The sequence below is a fragment of the Oryctolagus cuniculus genome, chromosome 15 (assembly GCF_051225735.1).
Source record: "Oryctolagus cuniculus isolate XC-2025 breed Fujian yellow rabbit chromosome 15, ASM5122573v1, whole genome shotgun sequence".
NCBI lineage: Eukaryota > Metazoa > Chordata > Mammalia > Lagomorpha > Leporidae > Oryctolagus > Oryctolagus cuniculus.
Genome location: NC_142881.1, coordinates 34,266,623 through 34,288,715, shown reverse-complemented (window position 1 = coordinate 34,288,715; position 22,093 = coordinate 34,266,623). Strand labels below are relative to the sequence as shown.

Genomic DNA, 22,093 nt, shown 5'->3' with positions numbered 1-22,093 from the left:
ATACTTCTCAAGTATATGTGAAATATTCTCTAAGATCACAACTTAGCCCACTTATAAATTTAGGACTGAAATCATATCAAGTATTACTTTCCAACCACAAAGAACAAGCCGGGGCCAGTGCTGTGGTATAGAGGGTAAAATCGCCACCTGCAGTGCCGGCATCCCACATGGGCACTGGTTCAAGTCCCAGCTGCTCCACTTCCAATCCAGCTCTCTGCTATGGCCTGGGAAAGCAGAAGATGGCCCAAGTCCTTGGACCTCTGCATCCATGTGGGAGACCCAGAAGCCGCCACTGCGGCCATCTGGGGAGTGAACCAGCAGATGGAAGACACCTCTCCCTCTCTCTGCCTCTCTCCCTCTCCTTCTCTGTGTAACTCTGACTTTCAAGTAAATAAAATGAATGAAGCCATAAATCAATAGTAAAAGAAAAACTGGAAAAATAACAAGTATGTGGAAATTAAACAAAATCAATGGCATAAAGAAGAATCACAAGGGAAATTATCTTGTCTTGAGAGCTTCCAAGATGGTGGAGTAAGGAGGAAGCTCACTGCTCTAGTCTACAAGAACATAGTTTTTAAAAAGTGGAGAGAGTGCAGTCTCAGGGAAGAGTTATAGAGAAACCTGCAGAGGAAGCTTTACACAAATTAGAGGAACACAGTGGCCCTATGTGGAGGGCACAGAGACCCACAACTCAGGACCCCAGCAGCCTACGCATCATCGTTAGAGAGTGAGGCGAGACCAGACTGCAGCATCCCAAACCACTGGCAATAAAGCTGCAGGAAGAGCCTAGAGGGAACCTGGCTTGGAGCTCCGTGGGGGATAGTGTACCAGGAAGGAGGAGGGAGGGGAGGGGGGAGGGGAGGGGAGGGGGGAGGGGAGGGGAGAGGAGGGGAAGGGGGAGGGGGGAGGAGGAAAGAGGAGAGGGGGAGGGGGAGAAGGGAGAAGGGGAGGGGGAGGGGGAGGAGGAGAGGGGAGGGGGAGGAGGGAGAAGGGGGAGGAGGGAGGAGGGGGAGGAGGGAGGAGGGGAGGGGGAGGGGGGAGAAGGTTGTGTCCTCCTCCCCCTGGTTACCTGGTGAGCGACATTTCTGGGGAATCTGAACTTCCACTGAGACTGCACAGATCCTTTGTGTGATCCTTGGGGCAGAGCAGACAAATATTATACACACAGAGGCTAGCACTCAGGCACTGGTCTCCTTTGAGGAGAGGAGTTAAGCTGAACAAAATAAACCTCCCTTCTGATAAAAAATAAATAAATAAAAGTGATTTATTTTGCCAAATCTGGGTGTGTCACCTTACACATGCCCTTCACCCTGGAGAACTGAACAGAGCTCCCCGGCCACAGGCACCATGGTCTCCAGATATTCCTTGAAAGCATACACTCCACTTATCGACAGAGGCATAGTACAGGGATAAAATCTGCCACAGTGAAAAAACAAAGAAGAAACCAATGAGTATAACGACAAATGTCAAATATCAAACGCACCAACTGAAGAAACAAGAATAAGGAAGACAAAATGGCATCCCTGAAAGAACACAACACTTCAATACTAGAAATTGAAGATGATGGGATTGAAGAAATGCCAGAAATGGAATTCAAACAATTTATCAAAAATTACACATAAGTAATCAGAAGCAAATGCATGAACTACTGAAATCCATACATAACATGAAAGAAAATTTCTCCCACGAAATTGAGATCTTAAAGAGAAATCAAAATGAAGTCTTTGAAATGAAGAATTCAATAGAACAGATAAATGCAGTGGAAGGAAAGCCTCAACAACAGAATTGGTGAGGCAGAAGAAAGAATATCCAACTTAGAAGACAAAGCACAGGAAACTTTACAGTTAAACCAAAAGCACAAAGAGAAAATTAGAAAACTAAAAAGCACTGCTGGGAATCTGCAGAATACTATCAAATGACCCAACACACAGTTTCTAGGAGTTCCTGAAGGTGTGGAAAGACAGAAAAGATAACAGAAAACTTCCCTAATTTGAAGAAAGAACCAGACAGGGATGCCCACTCTCACCATTGTTATTCAATATAGTCCTGGAAGTTTTAGCCAGAGCCATCGAGCAAGAAAAAGAAGTCAAAGGGACACAAATTGGGAAGGAAGAAGTCAAACTATGCCTATTTGCAGATGACATGATTCTATATATAGGGGATCCAAAACACTTCACCAAGAGATGACTGGAAATCATAGAAGAGTTTGGTAAAGTAGCAGGATAAAAAAATCAATACACAAAAATCAACAGCCTTTGTATACACAGACAATGCCAAGGCTGAGATTGAGCTTTGAAGATCAATCCCATTCACAATAGCTACAAAAAATATTAAATACCTTGTAATAAATTTTTAAAAGGATGTCAAAGATACCTATGATAAGAATTACAAAACATTTAAGAAGATACAAAAAAGGGAAAATTTTTCCATGTTTATGGATTAGAAAAATCAGTATCAAAATGTTCATACTACCAAAAGCAATTTACAGATTCAATGTGATACTAATCAAAATATCAAAGACATTCTTCTCAGATCTAGAACAAATGATGCTGAAATTAATATGGAAACACAGGAGACCTCAAATAATTAAAGCAATCTTACACAACAAAAACAAAGCCAGAGGCATCACAACACCAGATTTCAAGATATACTACAGGGCAGTTATAATCAAAACAGCCTGGTACTGGTACAAAAAAAGATGGATAGACCAATGGAACAGAATAGAAACACCAGAAATCAATCCAATCATCTACAATCAACTCATATTCGACCAAGGAGCTAAAACCTATCCCTGGAGCAAGGAAAGTCTTGTCAACAAATGGTGCTGGGAAAACTGCATTTCCACATGCAGAGCATGAAGCAAGATCCCTACCTTATACCTTACACAAAAATCCCTCAAAATGGATTAAAAATCTAAATCTATGACCTGACACCATCAAATTATTAGAAAACATCGCAGAAACACTACAAGACATTGGCATGGACAGTTCCTGGAAAAGACCCCAGAGGCACAGAAAATGATAGGCAAAATTGACAAAAGGGAGCCAGCACTGTGGCGCAGTGAGTTAAAGCCTGGCCTGAAGCGCCGGCATCCCATATGGGCACTGGTTCTAGTACCGGTTGCTCCTCTTCCGATCCAGCTCTCTGGTATGGCCTGGGATAGCACCGGTGTGGGAGACCTGGAGGAAGCTCCTGGCTCCTGGCTTCGGATTGGTGTAGCTCCAGCCATTGCGGCCATCTAGGGAGTGAACCAGGGATGGAAGATCTTTCTGTCTCTACCTCTCTCTGTAATTCTGTCTTTCAAATAAATAAAATAAATCTTTTAAAAAAATGACGAATAGGATTACATCAAATTGAGAAGCTTCTGCACTACAAAAGAAACACTCAGCAATGTGAAGAGGCAACCAAAAGAATGGGAGAAATTATTTGTAAACTATGCAACTGATAAAGGATTAATAGCCAGAATATATAAAGAGATCAAGAAACTCAACAACAACAAACCTCCCAGTTAAGAGATGGGCCAAGGACTTTAACAGGCATTTTTCAAAGGAGGAAATCCAAAAGGCCAACAGACACATGAAAAAATGTTCAGGATCTCTAGCTGTCAGGGAAATGCAAATCAAAACCACAATGAGGTTTCACCTCACCCCTGTCAGAATGGCTTTCATACAGAAATCAACAAACAAATGGTGGTGAGGACGTGGGGAAAAAGGTACCCTAATCCACTACTGGTGGGGATGTAAACTGGTAAAGTCACTATGGAAGACAGTATGGAGATACTTCAAAAATCTGAATATAAACCTACCATATGACTCAGCCATCCCACTCCTGGGAATTTATCCAAGGGAAATGAAATCAGTAAATAAAAGAGTTAAATGCACCCCTATGTTTATTGCAGTTCAATTCACAATAGTTAAGACATAGAAGCAACCTTAATGCCCACCAACTGAAGACTGGATAAAGAAAGTATGGAGTAAGTACACTATGGAATATTACACAGCAGTAAAAAAAAATGAATTCCAATCATCTGCAACAAAATGGAAGAATCTAGAAAACATCATACTTAGTGAAATAAGCCAGTCCCAATGGGACAAATATCATATCTTCTCCCTGATCCGTGAAAACTAATAGAGCACCTAAAATGAAATTTGTAGAAGTGAAATTGACACTTCAAGAAGGGATGACCTTAGTTGCCCTTGTCTTCACTGTCCAGGAACAGTTTCATTATTTTTGTTTTTTCATTTTTTTCTTCTGTTTGTTGAACTCTTTACTTAACATAGAGTTAACCCTATGTGTATAAAGTCAATTGAGGATGGAGCTCAGTAAAAAAATAAGAATGGGAATAAGAGAGGGAGGAGGAAGTTTGTAACTTGTAAAGCTGTATAGTTCTACATACCTTCCTGTAGACTTATTTCTAAGGGTAGAGTTTAAAAACTTGTCATGGGACCCCAAATCCCATTAAGCTGGGTGGAAAAAAAGGCCATCTTAAGTGTTAAAGCGATCATTTTAAGTGTTAAGTGAACATATAGATAAGATTAAGTGTTAAAGTGATCATATAAATAGGATTAAGTGTCTGGCAATAATAATAGAATTAAAAAGGAAAGAATGTTCCAACATGGGAAGCAGTCCACACAGCAGACTCATAGAATGACAATCCCTTTAAGTAAGTTTCTGACCTCAGAATCAGCCCTTAAGTCTTCCTAGTCTGGCTGAAAGACCCATAAGAGCATTTCAGGCATGGAAAGCCACGACACTATGGCAAAAAGTGTTCTACATGAAGGATCTCTGTGAGTGAGACCCCAGCAGAAAGAAGTGGCCAAAGAAGGAGATATTTTTCTCTAAAGGGAGGAGAGAACTTCCACTTTGCTTATGGCCTTGTCCAAATACTGAGTTTGTGGACACAAAAGGTTTCCATATCCTAGGCAACTCCTATCAAGAGCCTCGGGTGGTCACTGACATCATACATTAAGAGTGTTAATTGTTAAATTAACAACAGGATTCACTGTACACTAACTCCCCACGTAGGACCTCTGTCTTCCATGGGTTGTATTATGAGTTAACTATAAAACCAGTTCTCAAACAGTTTTTGTGTGTGTGTGCAAATTGTTGAAATCTTTACTTAGTATAGAGTTGGTCTTCTGTGTACAAAGTTAATTGAAAATAAATCTTAATGGAGAATGAGACTGGGAAGGGGAGAGGGAGGAGGTGGGGTGGGAGTATGGGTGGGAGAATGGGTATGGTGGGAAGAATAACTATATTTCTGAAGTTGTACTTATAAAATTTGTATTCCTTAAAAAATAAATTAACAACAAAAAAAGAAATTATCTTATCTTGGAGCCAGTGCTGTGGCGTAGCAAGTAAAGCCACTGCCTGCAGCACCAGTATCCCAAATGAATGCTGGTTCAAGTCCCAGCTGCTCCACTAACCATCCCAGCTCTCTGCTAATGGCCTGGGAAAACAGCAGAGGATGGCCCAAGTGCTTGGGCCTCTGCACCCACATGGGAGACCCTCAAGAAGCTCCTAACTTCATCCTGGCCCAGTCCTGGCCATTTTGGCAATGAACCAGTGGATGTAAGATCCATATCTCTCTCTCCCTCTCTCCTCTCTCTCTGCTTCCACCTCTCTAACTCTGCCTTTCAAATAAACAAATCATTTTTAAAATTTTTTTAAATAAAAATAAAATGTCTTGAGACAAATGAAAATAACAAAATACCAAAACTAAGGATGTGGCAAAAACAGTACTGTGAAGGACATTTATAGTTAAAAAAAAAAAAAAAAAAAAAGCCTTCATTAAAAAAAAATCTTAAAGCAACAACTTTTCACTTCACTCAAGGAACTGGAAAAAAAAAACAAACTAAACACAAAGTTAGTAGAAGGAAGGAAATAAAGATTAGATGGCAGAAGCAAATGAAATAGAAAATGATAGGAAAAAAGTCAACAAAACTAAGAATTTATTTTTTGAAAAGATAAATAAGACAGAAAAACACGTAAGTAAAAGAAAAAAAGAAGACTCTACAAAATTCATAAAAAACACAGGCAATAAAAGCAGAAATAGACAAACAGGACTACATCAAACTGAAAAACCAGGGTTAGCACTGAGGTGCAGAGGATTAAGCCATTGCCTGCAAGGCCTGCATCCCATATGAGCATCGATTTGCATCCCAGCCACTCCACTGGTATAGCTCCCTGCTAATGAGCCCGGGGAAAACAGCAGAAGATGATACACGTAGTTAGGCTCCTGTCACCCATATGAGAGCTACAGGCTCCTGGCTTCCACCTGGCCCAACTCCAACCATTGCAGCCATTTGGGGAATGAACCAGCAGATAAATCTCCTTCTCTATCTCCCTGTCACCTGCCTTTCAAATAAATAATAATAATAAACTTCTAAACTGCAAAGGAAACAGAGTGAAAAAGTAATTTACAAAATGGAAGAAAAATCATAGAATCATAGATCTGATAGGGAGCTAATATCCAGAACATAATAACTCTCAGAACTTAAGAACAACAAACTTCATTTAGACATGTACAAAGGACTTGAACAGACATTTCTCCTAAGGAGATAAACAAATGTCCAATAAGCATATGAAAAGATATTCAATATCATTAAACAGTAGAGAAACACTAATCAAAACCAAACTAAGATACCATCTCACCCACAGGTATGGCCAATTAAAAAAAAAAAAAAAAAGGTGTTAGTAGGTATGTGGAAAATTGAACCTTGTGCACTATTAGTAAAAATGTCAAATTATGAGGCTATTATGGAAAATGGTACAGAAATTTCTCAATAAATCAAAAATAGAACTTTTTTAGAAGTTTTTTTTTTGAAAGGCAGAGTTACAGACAGAGAGGGAGAACCCAAGAGCTCTTCTATCCATTGGTTCAATCCCCAAACGACCACAAGGAGTCAGAAGCTTCTTCCAGGTCTCCCACTTGGGTGGCAAGGGCCCAAGGACCTGGGCCATCTTCCACTGCTTTCTCAGGCACATTAACAGGCAGCTGAATCAGAAGTGGAACAGCCAGGATTTGAACTGGAGCCCATATGGGATGTCAGCATCCCAGGCAGAATCAACCAAAATGCCCATCAACTGAAGACTGGATAAAGAAATTATGGGATATGTATACCAAGGAGTACTATACAGCAGTAAAAAAAGAAAAGAAATCTGATCCATTTTGTTGCAAATGAGCAAACTAGAAAACATCTTACTTAGTGAAATAAGCCAGTCCTAAAGGGATAAATACCATAGGGTCTCCCTGAACTCTGATAACTAATAGAGCACCTAAAAGGCAATCTGTATAAGTGAAACTGACACTTTGTGAAGCAATGACTTTGAACAGCCCCTGTCTTGACTGTTGAGGAACAGCTTTTTTTCATAATATTTTTGAACTCTTTATTTAACTCTTTACTTAATCATATGGGTATAAAGTTAATTAAAAATAGATCTTAGTTACAAAGCAGACTCATAGAATGGCGGATGTCCTAAAAAGCAGTCCGGCCTCAGAATCAGCCCTAAAGGCATGTGGATCCGGCTGAAAAGCCCATGAGAGTATTTCAGGCATGGAAAGCCAAGACACTCTGGCAAAAAAAAAAAAAAAAAAAAAAAAAAAATGACCTAAATGAAAGATCTCTGCGAGTGAGATCCCAGTGGAAAGAACAGCTCTTCAAAGAAGGAGGTACCTTTCTCTGAAGGGAGGAGAGAACTTCCACTTTGACTATAACCTTGTCTAAATATGATAAGAGTAGGTGAACTCAAAAGGCTTCCATAACCTTGGAAACTCATGACTGGAGCATAGGGAGATTACTGATGCCATAAACAGGAGTGTCAATTTGTAAAGTCAACAACAGGAGTCACTGTGCACTTACTCCTCATGTAGGATCTCTGTCCTTAATGTGCTGTACATTGTGATTTAATGCTATAACGAGTACTCAAGCAGTATTTTTCACTTTGTGTTTCTATGTGGGTACAAACTGTTGAAATCTTTACTTAATGTATACTAAAATGATCTTCTGTATATAAAGAGAATTGAAAATGAATCTTGATAAGAATGGAAGGGGAGAGAGCGCGGGAAAGGGGAGGGTTGCGGGTGGGAGGGAAGTCATTGGGTGGGGGGGAAAGCCAATGTAATCCATAAGCTGTACTTTGGAAATTTATATTCATTAAATAAAAGTTTAAAAAAAAAATAGATCTTAGTGGCCAGCACCTTGGCTCACTGGGCTGATCCTCTACCTGCGGCGCCCACACCCCGGGTTCTAGTCCTGGTTGGGGCACCAGATTCTGTCCCGATTGTTCCTCTTCCAGTCCAGCTCTCTGCTGTGGCCCAGGAAGGCAGTGGAGGATGGCCCAGGTGCTTGGGCCCTGCACCCACACCTGGCTCCTGGCTTTGGATCGGCGCAGTGCACCGGCTGTGACAACTATTTGGGGGGTGAAGCAGCAGAAGGAAGACCTTTCTCTTTGTCTCTCACTGTCTAACTCAGTCTGTCAAAGAAGAAAGAAGAAAGAAGAAAGAAAGAAGGAAGAACAAGAAGAGGAGGAGGAGAAAATAGTTCTTAGTAAAAAAAAAAAAAAAAAGAGTGGAAATAAGAGGAGGAGGAAGAGAGGTGGGAGTTTGGGTTGGAAGGTGGGTACAGTGGGAAGAATCACCATGTTCCTAATGTTGTAATTATAAAGTGTATGAAGTTTGTAACTGTAAAGCTGTATAGTTCTGCTATATTCCTATAGATTCACTTCTAGGGGTACAGTTTAAAATCCTGCCATGGGACCCCAAATCCCCTTAAGCTAGGTGTTAACAATAGTATTTTAAGTGTTAAAGTGATCATATGGATAGGATTAAGCATCAAAGTGATCATACAGATAGAATTAAATGTTAAAGTTATCATACAAATAGGATTAAGAGTCTGGTAACAATAATAGAATTAAAAAGGAGGGAATGCTCCAGCATGGGAAGCAGTCCACACAGCAGACTCATAGAATGACAATCTCTTTAAGTAGCACTCTGACGTCAGAATCAGCCCTAAGGCATTCTGGTCTGGCTGAAAAGCCCATGAGAGCATTTCAGGCATGGAAAGCAAAGATGCTATGGCAAAAAATGTCCTACATGAACCACCTCTGTGGGTGAGACCCCAGTGGAAAGAAGTGGTCATCAATGAAAGATGTACTTTTCTCCGAGGGGAGAAGAGAACTTCCACTTTGCTTATGGCCCTGTATAAAGCCTGACAGAGTTTGTGGACTCAAAAGGCTTCCATAGCCTAGGCAGCTCATGTCAAAAGCCTCAGGTGATCACTGATGTCACACATAAGAATGTTAATTGTTAAATTAACAACAGGAGTCACCATGCACCACCTTCCCATGCAGGACCTCTGTCCTTAAAGAGCTGTATTATGAGAGTTAACAGTAAAACTTGCTCTCAAAGGTTTATTTCATTTTAGTGTATTAAGTGGAGAACATTCTTATGTCTCATTAGTTTTAGTTATGCCTACATGTGCAACTCCATTGCTTGTCTTCTTAGGTGCTTCTTTAATTAATGATGAAACTTGTTCTCAAAGACTTACTTTCTTTTAATGTATTATATGGAATATATTCTTATATCTGATAAGTTATAGTTATTTCTAAGTGCACAAAAAGATTTATCATTTTGGGTGCTTTTTAAAGTTAATTTATCAAAAAAAAAAAGTACAATTAACTTCAAGGTGCAATGACTTTGAGCAGCCCTTGACTGTTGAGAAAGTTTTTTTTACACAAATTGTTGAACTCTTTACTTAATATAGAGTTAAATCTGTGTATATTTTCATTGAAAATATATCTTAGTAAAAAATAAGACTGAGAATGGGGAGAGGGAGAAGGAAGAGGGGTAGGAGTGTGGGTGGGAGGGTGGGTATGGTGGGAAGAATCACTGTATTCCTAAAGATGTACTTATGAAATGCATGAAGTTTGTATTCCTTAAATAAAAGATTTCTTTGGAAAAAAAATGAAAGAGAAATAAAGATTCTCCCTGACAAGCAAAAAACAAAAAACCTAAATAATAAATCTCCAGTGAATTATACTGAGGAAAAAAAAAACCAATTCCAGAAAGCTACATACTTTATGATTCCACTAATAAAACATTTCTGAAATTTCTGAAATAACTGCAGAAATGAAGCACAGACTAGTGGGTGCCAGGGGTTAGGGAGGCTACGGGGGTGGAGAGAAGTGAGCGTGGCTGTACAGAGGTAACACGAGAGATCCAGGCAGGGGGTGGGGGTAGGAATCCAGGTTCTGACCTGTACCCACGCCAACATCCTGGTTTTAACACCACTGTGCTATGACTTTCAAGATGTCACCACTGAGTGAAACTGGGGAAAGGGCCTAAGGGATCTCTGTATTAATTCCTACAATTGCATCTGAACTGTAATTATCTCAAAGTAACAAGTACAATTAAAATGTGAGAACTCTTTTCCTCAAATGGTAGAAAGTGGGGCAGGTATTTGGCACAGTGGTTAAGACACCACTTGGGACACCCGCATCCCCTGTGGAAGTGCCTGGGTTTGGGTTCTAGCTCCACTCCCAATTCCAGCTTCCTGATAATGTGCACCCTGCAGGGCGGCAAGTGATGGCTTAGGTATTAGGGTCCTTTCCATCCATGTGGGAGACCCAGAATGAGTTCTAGGCTTCTGCTTCGGCCTGGCACAGCCCTGACTACTGCAGGTATTTGGGGAGTGAACCTGTGGATGAAGTCTCCCTCTCCCTCTCTCCCCTTCTCCCCACCTCTTTCCCTTCCCCTCCCTCCCTCTCCCTCTCCCCACCCCCACCATTCAAATAAATAAAAATAATTTTTCAAAAAATGGTCAAAGTGCTAACTTGAAATGACAGAGATTTTAGCAGTTGTTTTACATATATGTGGGGAGAAGACAAAGGAAGTAGGCTGACTCAGGAAAATATCCTTCATGTCTCATATCACAAGAACTGACAACCTGGGTTTGAGATGCCCCAGCACACAAAGAAGCAATCCTGGGATACCCTATGTGATCATTATTGGAAGGGGAGCCAGCCTGAACATTCCCTAAGTTTTGTTGCTCAGTGGTCTACATATTGGCCCTATAAAAAGAAACTGGAGAAGAAAAGAAACAGCCCGACACCAGAGCCAGTTGGCGGGCAAGGTCAGCCGCAGGGTCAGGCAGGCACCTTGACGGAAGAGGCCTCCTGACCCGGCTCCCGCTGAGTCAGGGTTCACATGATCCCTCTGACACCATCTCAACAGAGAACAATGCATCTGCTTAGCAATCTGCCTCATGAGCGCTTGGGGGAAAGTCTGAGAGCACAATTTGGAAGAGCTCCTTATCTCAGGACTACTGTTAGCAGCAGGGGGAGCTCAACCAATCACTCCACAAAAAGACCACCCCTCCATCAGGAAGCGGATTAACTGTGCTCACTGGCTGGGACCCTAAGTCCTAATGAAATCTTCTCCATAGCATCTGTCTACTTGTTTTGACCCTTCCGGAAGCCCCAGCACTCAGAAGTGCAGGAGTCCCTCGTGGACAGCGCAATCAGCAACACCTGGCACTCACTGAGCACCGCACAGAGACCAACACCACGCTGGGTGCTCCGTACACACCTCATCACATGCTCTCAACAGCCCAGTGGGGAGGGGATGTGAGCACCGCCCCGGAGGTCAGGAGATAGAGTCTCAGAGATATTAGCTTGCCCAAAGTCACATTGCTAGAAAAGGCAAAGCTGGTACTCGAGGGTCAGGCCCTCTACCTACACATCCTTTAGGCAGCATCAGACCTCGTTCTATCAGGAATGAAATCCAGGCTCTGGGTTACCATAGTTTGAGCAGACTGTGAAAGTCAGTAAAAACAGGTCAGATGGAAGGCGAGAGCTCCCTGCTGGCTGAGCAGCATCTCCCACGCGCCTGGGACCCAGCAGACACTCAATCAAGGAGTAGGCTCAACTAAGGACCTCCCCTTCATCTGAGTGTCCTGGGAGGAGGGGCAGTGGCCAAGCCCCCTCACCTGCCTTCCCACTGGCAATGCTGTCTCTGCTCTGCAATGACTGGGGACAGGGACACAGCCCCGTGAAGACCTACAAGACAGAGGGCCACACAGGCAGCATGCTTGCAAGTGCATGGGACAAAGAAACCCAGGGGCGAGCCCCAGGGAACAGGCGATGACCTCAGATGCAAAGTATGCAGTGAGCCAACTCTGGAAGCTCCGCGAATTTCACAGACTAAACAGTGGGGGCAAGCGAGCTCTGGGCCCATGCTGACTGAGCCAGCAGGGTTACCCAGTGGCTGCTGGGTTCACAGGGGACTCACTCTTTGCGGAGAATGTACTAGGAACAGAGCCCAAGCAGAGACCCCCACGTGGGCAGCACAGCCTGTTGGGGCAGCTCCTCTGGCTTCAGCAGTGAGCATTCTCACTGTCCCTGGATTCATCTTCAAAGCGTTTGGGACAGAGCCAAGGCTGGGTCCCCTCTGCTGAGGAAATCTCAAAAGGGGGCTTTTCATCAAGACTCCGAGGCGACAGAGCCTGGAGCAGAGGCCGGCAAGTCCCCAGCCATCACTGTTTCAGAAGTGGGGCGGGGAGCAGGCAGGGAGCATGAGAGAAGAAAGAAGACATTAAGGAAGGAAAACTAGCCAAGGCCACACTAAAAATACTTCCCAGGCACATATTTCTCCCAATGCATAGCATCTCTTTCAATTAAGGATGTGTCATTTCCTGGGTTGTTAAATCCAGATCATGGAACATTCCAGTCTGGGACAGTCAAAGAGGGTCACATTCTCAGCCTCCCCCAGCACCAACGCAGCGAGAAACAGGGATCGTGGCCCTCAGTGTTTGTACCACTCTCCGCCTGGAAGCCCAGAAGCTTCCTTTTAGGGTGTCTCTGTGGAGGAAAACTTGGGGGACCCAATATGGAGTCTTCCTCAGCCACCCCAAATGACCCTGAGGTTACCCTAAAGACCACCATTATCTCAAGCCAGTAAGGCCTTGTAGGATACAGAGTTTTAAGGAAAAAGTAGCATTCATAGCCACTCTGCCTTGGTTACCGCAAAAAAAAAAAAAAAAGCCAGCAACCTTCAAGGTCTTGTAAAGCCAAAGTCATCCAGCCAAAAGTCTCCGTCTCAAGGCCTTGAGGGTTTCAAAAAAAAATCCAGGGTCCTCTGGCATCAGGCACAGAGACCCACACACAGTGAGTGCCCTAGAAAGTGCATCTGTCTTTCTGAAGGGAAAAGACGACGATGTCCACATAGCCTGTGCTCGGTGGACAGCAGTCCCTGCAACAGTCCTGGCCACACTCTGAAGTAGTTTGGAACCTCAGCCTCTCTGACTCTGCATCTGAAGCAATTTGTTTTGCAATTTAACTACCCTAAGAGATGGGCAGATTCTCACTGAAGGTGAAGAGGCAGCTGAATGGCCAAAAGGGCTTCATTAAAGAGGATGGCAAATGGCAAAGAGCCTCCCAGCTCAGACAAGTTAGAAACACACAGCATTGTCCAACACAATTTTAAATGTTGGCAACACTGAAAATCAGGAGATTTCAGAAATTAAAAAAAAAAAAAGACTTTCTAACTTGCATTTCAGAACAGGAATCCCAGGCCTGCACACATGCACACAGCATCTGCTGTGGATGCGGTATACACTGACCGGCTGCCCTGACTCTGCCTGCAGCCTCCATCTCTCATTCTCCATCCTCTAACCTGGTTCCTTTGCCATGGGCTGCCGTTTTCCTATTGTTTCTACACCTTCTAAGACCGGCCTGGAACAGATGCCGCGCCTCCTCTGCTGGGAAGACTCACGAGACTTGATGCAGACTCAAAGGCAGCCGTAGCCAAAAGGTCAGTGACAGGAGGGTGACAGCTGCCCAGTCCCACCTGCGCCCCACCGCCGCCCCCAGCTCAGAACCCATTCCCATGGGCAGGCATTTCTGGCCTCAGCAACCTCTCTTCTTTCTACCATCTCTGGTCCACTCTGGGGAAAAGCAAACATTGCTTTACCACAACTGTGCATCCGAGGGTCAACACACACAATCCACACCAGATTCTCTCAAATCGTCCCCAACTAGAAAGACAGGCAGCAGAGCATGAGGAAGCATGAGGATCAGTTAGAAGAGGGTGATGACCGTGGAAATCAGGACAAAAATCACAAGAGTTCTCAACAGTCACGAACTGTTCATGCCAAAATGCTAAGCGTTATACATGGTACTTATTTCTGCAACAAGCCTGCAAAGCAAGCAGGGGCTGCCCCATTTTCACAGGCAAGGAACACGAAGGTAGGAGGTACTCTACTAATGTAGCAAATGTGCAAACTTTTCTCCCCAGGGTAGTGGTTCAACCTTCATTCACTTTCCTGGATGAACCTGCTCCTGGTGTTAAAAAGCTTCACGCAGGACTGGCCTGGAAGGGAACTCGAGGGCCTACTCACGGTCTGCTGTTGGCCTCCTCCCCACTGGTGGCAGTCCTTGCCTCCAAGGCACTGTTGAAGGTGGAGATGTTCTCCGAAGAGTAGAGGCCGACCGGGTTGTTGTACTGGTTCGTGATGACCCTGGGGGCAGTGACTGAGGCAGGCGAGGCGGTAAAGGGCATGGCGCTTCGGTTGTGTGCGCTTCCTATGTGCAGGACCTCCTGCAGGCAGAGATCAGAGGGGATATCAAGGAGGGCGCCCAACGTGCACCCCTCAATGGGTGGTGCCAGCAGAGTGCCAGGGCCAGGTGCTCCAGGGGAGCCACAATGGCCCTGGTTCAAGACCAAACTCAAGGGGCCAGCACTGTGGTAAAACAGGTGAAGCTACTGCCTGCAGTGCCAGCATCCCATACGGGCGCCGATTCAAATCCCAGATGCTCCACTTCTGTCCGATTCAGCTCCCTGTTAATGAGCCTGGGAAAGCAGTGGAGGACAGCCAAGTGCTTGGGCCCCTGAACCCACATGGAAGACCCAGAGGAAGCTCCTGGTTCCTGGCTTCAGATCAGCCCAGCTCCAGCTGTTGCCGCCATTTGGGAAGTGAACCAGTGATGGAAAATCTCCCTCTCTCTGTAACTCATCTTTCAAATAAACAAATAAATCTTTAATCAATAAGAATTTTTTTAAAGACCAAACCTGAAGCAGAGGGGCCCTGACATACCACAGAGGCACAAGGGCAACCCCCAAGGAAGCCTACCAAGATGGGCCCTTACACGTCCACACCTTCTCCATCAGCTCTGCCCTGATTCTCCCCCGAGGTCCAGCAAAGCGGACCTCCTCAGGGTTCCCCAGGGCAGGACACCCCTCGAAGCCCTGGCTATCAGGATCCAGGTCAGAGCAGAAACTCACCTTTAAGGCACATTCCAGAGGCAGTAAGAGGAGAGGAGCTCGGATCTTAAGAGAGAAGTGCACAGCAGATAGTAAAAGGTGGTGCTAAACTCCTCGGGACTGAGCTAGGTCAGCCAGAGGGGGGGGTCGCGCTGCCACGGAGGGTAGCAGCCACCGACTACCAGAGACCACCTCGGCCCTGGGGCAGAAGGGACAAGGGGAGTTAGGGTCCACTGTTTCCTGAGGAAGGAGGCGGCGGCTAATCTGACAAAAGGGAGGCAGCACCTGTTACAGGGGCAGTGCCCAGAGGAGCTTGAGGTGCTGGTGCTCTCATGCCCCTCTGTCTGTGTCTCATGCCCCTCTGAGCACGGGGACTCCACCCTGCCCCTGGACCAGGCTGGGGAATAATTACTACAGCTACAAAGCTTCTTTATAAACCCCAAAAAACACTTTTTACACCAACATTCCTTTCCCAAATCCAAAACCAAAAAATAAAAAACCACAGCTTTTCTGATGACTCAGTCAGCAAGGTCCTTCCTGATGCATGAAATTTCTGGATCTGCCCCTGCTTCCAGGCCATTCATGCTCTGTACAGCCTGGCTGAATCCAACGCATGCCAGATCCAAAAACCACACCTCCACACTCTGGACTCTTTCTTAACCAGCCAGGCCCAGAACAGCTGCCCCCAAAAGACTTCCTGTCCTGCTGCTGCTCTTCCTTTTCCTTCTTCTTCTTATTAAATCCTCAAGTATTTCATGCTTTCTTAGAAAACATGATGCATGAAAATGAACAGCTTAGCTAGCTGTGTATCAAACTTTTTTTTTTTTTTTTTTTTTGACAGAGTGGACAGTGAGAGAGAGAGACAGAGAGAAAGGTCTTCCTTTGCCGTTGGTTCACCCTCCAATGGCCACCGCGGCCGGCACATTGCGGCCGGCGCACCGCGCTGATCCGATGGCAGGAGCCAGGTACTTCTCCTGGTCTCCCATGGGGTGCAGGGCCCAAGCACTTGGGCCATCCTCCACTGCATTCCCTGGCCACAGCAGAGAGCTGGCCTGGAAGAGGGGCAACCGGGAGAGAATCCGGCGCCCCAACTGGGACTAGAACCCGGTGTGCCGGCGCTGCAAGGCGGAGGATTAGCCTAGTGAGCCGTGGTGCTAGCCGTGTATCAAACTTAAAAGATAGCGTAAAAATATTTTTCTTTCTCAATATTCAAACATTTCTGTTTCCTCTATAACAAGTCAGAGCCAGTGAGGTTTTACTCTATAAATTCCACTAGACAAAACCTATGTTCACACAAAAGGAGAATGTATAGCTTGTCAAGAAAAAAATTTCCAGCAGGTATCCAACAATGGCAAAGTAAACTTTATGGCACAACTACTCAAACGAATCATATGAAGTCAGACTTACAGAGGGCAGCCTGGGGCTTGTGCCCACATGCCCCATAGCAGCGTAGGCAGGCACAGGGCTGCAGCCAGGATGGCCCCCTTCTTCCCCTCTGGCTCCACACCAATCCCTGGGCACAGCATTCAATGCTGAGCACCAACAGCCCTGACTTTTTTGTCTTGGCTCAAGTTTTCCCAGCCACTTCCTCTTTGGTCACAGGTGAGTTATATCCATGTCTTTTTCTTTTTTAAGATGTATTGATTTATATGACAGGCAGAGTTAGAGAAAGGCAGAGGCAGAGACAGAGAGAGGTCTTCCATCTGCTGGTTCACTCCCCAGATGGCTGCAATGGCTGGAGCTGCGCCCATCTGAAGCCAGAAGCCAGGAGCTTCCTCTGGGTCTCCCATACGGGTGCAGGGACCCAAGGACTTGGGCCATCTTCTATTGCTTTCCCAGGCCACCAGCAGAGCGCTGGATCAGAGGTGGAGCATCCAAAACCTGAACCAGCACCCATATGGGATGCAGGCACTGCAAGCAGTGGCTTTACCTGCTACACCACAGCACCAGCCCTACCTCTCCCATGTCTTTTAATCTTTTTTTCTTTTTATCTAACTTTGTTTTTGCATAACTGTCATTTCTTACCTTCAGTTTTATCTTTTGTTATTGCTCTTATCTCTTACACAACTGTCACTTATCTTCCATTTTATGTTTATTACTTTAATTGCACATATTTATGGGGACACAGTATAATTTGATACATGTATTCATCAACGTCTGATGATCCAATCAGGCTAGTTACATTTCCATCTTCTTAAACTTTCTAGCAAATTTTTGATTAACACTTGATTGTACACATTAAGGGGGTAACAGCGTGGCATTTCAATAAATGTATACAATATGTACTGATCAAATCAGGGTAACTAGTTTCTCCCCATCCTTGTCATTACTTTATATTTGAAGACTTCAAGCTCTAAAATGAAGAAAACACAGCCTTCCTCACAATGACTTGGCATGACTCATTACTGTACCAATTACTGTATCTGGCACACAGAAGATGGCCAACCAGGGCCCCCTTCCCTTCACCCTCCATAGAAACACATTTCCAGTTAGAATGGGAATCAATGGGAAATTCAGGTTAGAAATCCTGATGTTCCCTTGATAGAGACTCTTTCAGGAATGTATCTGGTTTGTACATAAAAGGAATATCTCTACCCCCTTGTGAATACTAGTCTTTCCAGAAGGCGGGCGGATTTAGGGCTTGCCTTTTGGAAGGGATGATGTAATTGTTTGGGCTTTGTATTTATCAGTCTCCAAGGAAACTCAATAATGAGGAAATACAAACTAGGTGTGTAACTATGCTGACCTCAGATAAGCTGGGGTGTTGGCTGGCATTCCATGAACTAACAGATCTCTTCACAACAGATAAATTCTGCTCTCACTGTAGAACAGCTAGACATGGAAGATCTTGGAAAAATGAGGAGTGGGAAGTTTATTTTATGAACAAGAATTACTGGAATCAAGAAATATACTCATGTTGGATGTTAAAGTAGTTTTTCTTTTCCATCGAAAGCAAACCACCTTCAAAATATTAGTACAAGTAACCAAATTATGTCTTAGTAAAAAAAATCAAATATGACAGAAATAAGAATAACTAAAATTTAAATGATTACATTATTTAAGTGAAAAGTAGAATTTCAGGTAGACCAAATGAAACCAAAATCATTCTTTTTTTTTTGACAGGCAGAGTTAGACAGTGAGAAAGACAGAGAGAAAGGTCTTCCTTCTGTTGGTTCACGCCCCAAATGGCCGCTACGGGTGCGCTGCTTCCTCCTGGTCTCCCATGCGGGTGCAGGGCCCAAACACTTGGGCCATCCTCCAATGCCCTCCTGGGCCACAGCAGAGAGCTGGACTGGAAGAGGAGCGACTGGGACAGAATCCGGCGCCCCAACCAGGACTAGAACCTGGGGTTCTGGCGCCGCAGGCAGAGGATTAGCCTAGTGAGCAACAGCGCCGGCCAAAATCATTCTTAATAGGTTATAAAATACATGGGAACTTAGCACATCAAAATCGAACACCAGAATAAATGTAATGAACTGGCTGAGAACTCCCAGGGAAACTGAAACTGTGGTATGTTTTGAATTAGTTTGTACAACTGCCAATTTACAGACTGTCATTTTATGAACTTTCCTTACAGGAGTGTACAGGATAATATACTCATGTCAATTTTGAAATGGCAGATGCGAAATGATCCTTAAAGTGATTCTTGGGTTTTTAAGTATGATTCTCATTATATTAATGGAAAAAAATCTTGTGCAACTATATAACTGAAACTTTAATGGAGGCCATTAGAGAAAATAAGACTTCTATCCCATCATTCCACTTTTACACACTAATGTACCATGTGAGTTCAATTTCCTACAATTTTCTGTTTTATGTATAAAAAACAGCCTGCTTTCTTGGTTCACTATGAAACTAAATAGTGTCGGCCAGCACTGTGGCATAGCGGGTAAAGCTGCTGCCTGCAGTGCTGTCATCCCATGTGGGCACTGGTTCGAGACCTGGCTGCTCCATTTCCAATCCAGCTCTCTGCTATGGCCTGGGAATACAGTTTTTGGACCCCTGCACCCGCTTGGGAAACCCAGAAGAAGCTCCTGGCTCCTGGCTTCAGATCAGGACAGTACCAGCCGTTGTGGCTAACTGGGGAGTGAATCAGCTAATGAAGACCTCTCTCTCTCTCTCTCTCTCTCTCTCTCTCTCTCTGCTTCTCCTTCTCTCTCTGTATAACTCTGACTTTCAAATAAATGAATAAATCTTTAAAAAAAACTAAATAGCATCCCAAATTTAGAAGAAAATTAAACTTTCAGTGTTCACCTGGGGTTAACTACATATCAAAACCCAGGGCAAAATTCTCAGAGGCCATTACCAATTCACTTACTCCTTTATCACTAACACTTCATTAATTTATCCAACAGACACACACTTTGTGACAATAGCATGTTACACATGAGGAATTTTACTAAGATGCTGTAAACATTTTTCTTTACGTGTTTCCCATTTTTTCAAATATACCCATTCATTATGGATAATTCAGATACAAATAAGGAAGAAGTAAAATCACCTAAAATACCACCACTGAGAGACACAGTCACAAATACAAGGTCCTGGTAGTCCACTGTTCTGGGAAACCATCTGGCCAATGAACTGTGCACTGGTGCCCTGCCACTTTGTCTTAGTAACTTTACAGTCTCATTAGAAGTCTCACTGTAACAAAAATCGGTATTTTCCACCCAGGCTCACAGAAACCAGATGTAGGGGGACACAGAGAAGAGAGGCAGGGTCCTCCGATGAATTCCCCATTATTTCTTCTGGATCTAGGCCTTCTAGGAACCAGAGTTAAGCTGCATCGGTGTCCAAAGCCCACAAGAAGCTGACGTCGGTGCCTTGATTCTTCCCGGTCCTGCCAGCCCTGCCCCTTGCAGGCAATGCTTCCTTTATCGCCTTCCCAGCCCTGCTCCCAGCCCAGGCTGGGCGTCCCTTCCCTGGGGCTTTCCAGCCCTTTCCTCCTGCAGTTCCCTTACGGGAAGAAGTGAGCAAGAGCCAGGGCCAGCAGCGACAGCAGAGGGCTTTCCCTGCTTGCTCAGCCCTGGGCCTCCGCGGCAGGAAAAAACAGGAATGTGCTGAACGGTGGCCAAAGGGACAAGCGGCCGGTGGCGAGGGGAGCGGCAGTGACAAGCAGGTACTCACCTGGGGTTCCGAGGCTAAATTCATCTTGTACGGGTGACGTTTCCCCTCTTCCGTCACCAGAGGAGACCAGATTTTATGTTCAGATCTGCAACAAGTGAACAGAGCTACTATTTCATTTGTGCCAAATAAATTATATGAACAGCTGATTAGAAAAATACCGACCTTACCTGAACTAGTGGCCTTTATCTAGCACCCTGCCATCCGCCTTTCCCTCCATTTGCCACCAGTGTGAGCTTTCAAATGCCCCAATCTGACAGTGTCCAGGGTTGATGGCCCCTGACACACACCCACGGGGCCTCCTGAGCTGGCCTGGTTTCTTCCACCCTCATCCTCCCTGCTTCGTGCTGCCGGAGCTCTGCTCAGGACGGACTGGGCTTTGCCTCTATCTTGGCCCAGTGCTACTGCTCCAGACCAAACAACCAACTTATCGGTGATCCTTGCTTGGCCCAAATTAAAGTGGCGCCTCAACAGATAATGGCTCATGTCCCTGCCACCCACATGGAAAACCCAAATCCAGTTCCAGATTCCTGGCTTCAGCCTGGCCCAGCCCCTGGCTATTGAGGGCATCTGGAGAGTTAACCAGAGGATCAAAGATCTCTCTCTCCTCTTTCTCCACTCACTCTCCCTGCCTTTCAAGTAAAATGAAAATACATCCAGTGATGCCTCATTTTTTGAGCTGGCAAAGGATTTTGCTTGTACTAATCGCACAGCAATGATCTTAGTCTATTCTCCACTTTCATTAGTGTAATCTTCTCTTGAAGACAGAGAATAGTTTCACCTATCATTGCTGTATTTGTCAAAGTGCCTAGCACAGTGCAAGACATATTTCTGTATTTGTTCAATGTGTCAACAATGTGGGTCCCTGCCACCCATAGAGAAAACTGAGATTGAGTTCCTGGCTCCTGGCTTCAGCCTGGCCCAACTCTAGCTATTGCAAGCATTTGGGGAATGAACCAGCAGATGGAAGATCTCTTTCTCTGTGTCTCTCTCAAATAAATAAAAATAATTTGAAAAGCCAACGAATGCATGTCTTGAACTAGGGCGTGAAGGGGAAGATCCGGACTGACACAGAAACAGAAACAAGAATGAGGGGACCTGTCTTGACTGTTGAGGAACAGTTTTATTTTGGTTTTCTGTTTGTTTTACTGTGCAAATTGTTGAACTCTTAGTACAGAGTTGGTCTTCTGTGTATAAAGTTGATCAAAAAATGGATCTTAGTGGAGAATGGGACTGGGAATGGGAGAGGGAAGAGGAGGAGAGGTGTGAGAGTGGGTGGGAGGGCAGGTAGGGTGGGAAGAAGCACTATATTCCTAAAGTTGTACTTATGAAATGCATTGGGGCCGGCACTGTGGCACAGTGGGTTAACGCCCTGGCCTGAAGTGCCAGCATCCCATATGGGTGCCAGTTGGAGACCCAGCTGCTCCACTTCCAATCCAGCTCTTTGCTATGGCCTGGGAAAGCAGAAGATGGCCCAAGTTCTTGGGCCCCTGCACCCGCGTGGGAGACCCAGAGGAAGCAGATCAGCACAGTTCCCGTCATTGTAGCCAATAGGGGAGTGAACCATTTGATGGAAGACCTCTCTCTCTCCTTGCCTCTCTTCTCTCTGTGTAACTATGACTTTCAAATAAATAAATAAATAAATCTTTAAAAAAAAAAAAAAGAAAGAAATGCATGAAGTCTGTATTCCTTAAATAAAAGGTTTCTTGG

The 22,093-nt window shown here is 44.6% G+C and overlaps 1 protein-coding gene across 4 annotated transcripts in view; it reads right to left on the bottom strand.

The window, feature by feature from the left end:
• PDLIM1 (PDZ and LIM domain 1) overlaps positions 1-22,093 on the bottom strand; it is a 66,228-nt gene that overhangs the window by 22,581 nt on the left and 21,554 nt on the right. For all 4 annotated transcript variants that reach the window (XM_051823436.3, XM_002718543.6, XM_089314705.1 and 1 more), the window contains 2 exons: positions 20,387-20,471; positions 14,397-14,596 (listed from right to left, as the gene is read on the bottom strand). In XM_051823436.3, the coding sequence (XP_051679396.2) occupies positions 14,397-14,596; positions 20,387-20,471 (285 nt within the window). The remainder of the gene's footprint in view (positions 1-14,396; positions 14,597-20,386; positions 20,472-22,093) is intronic.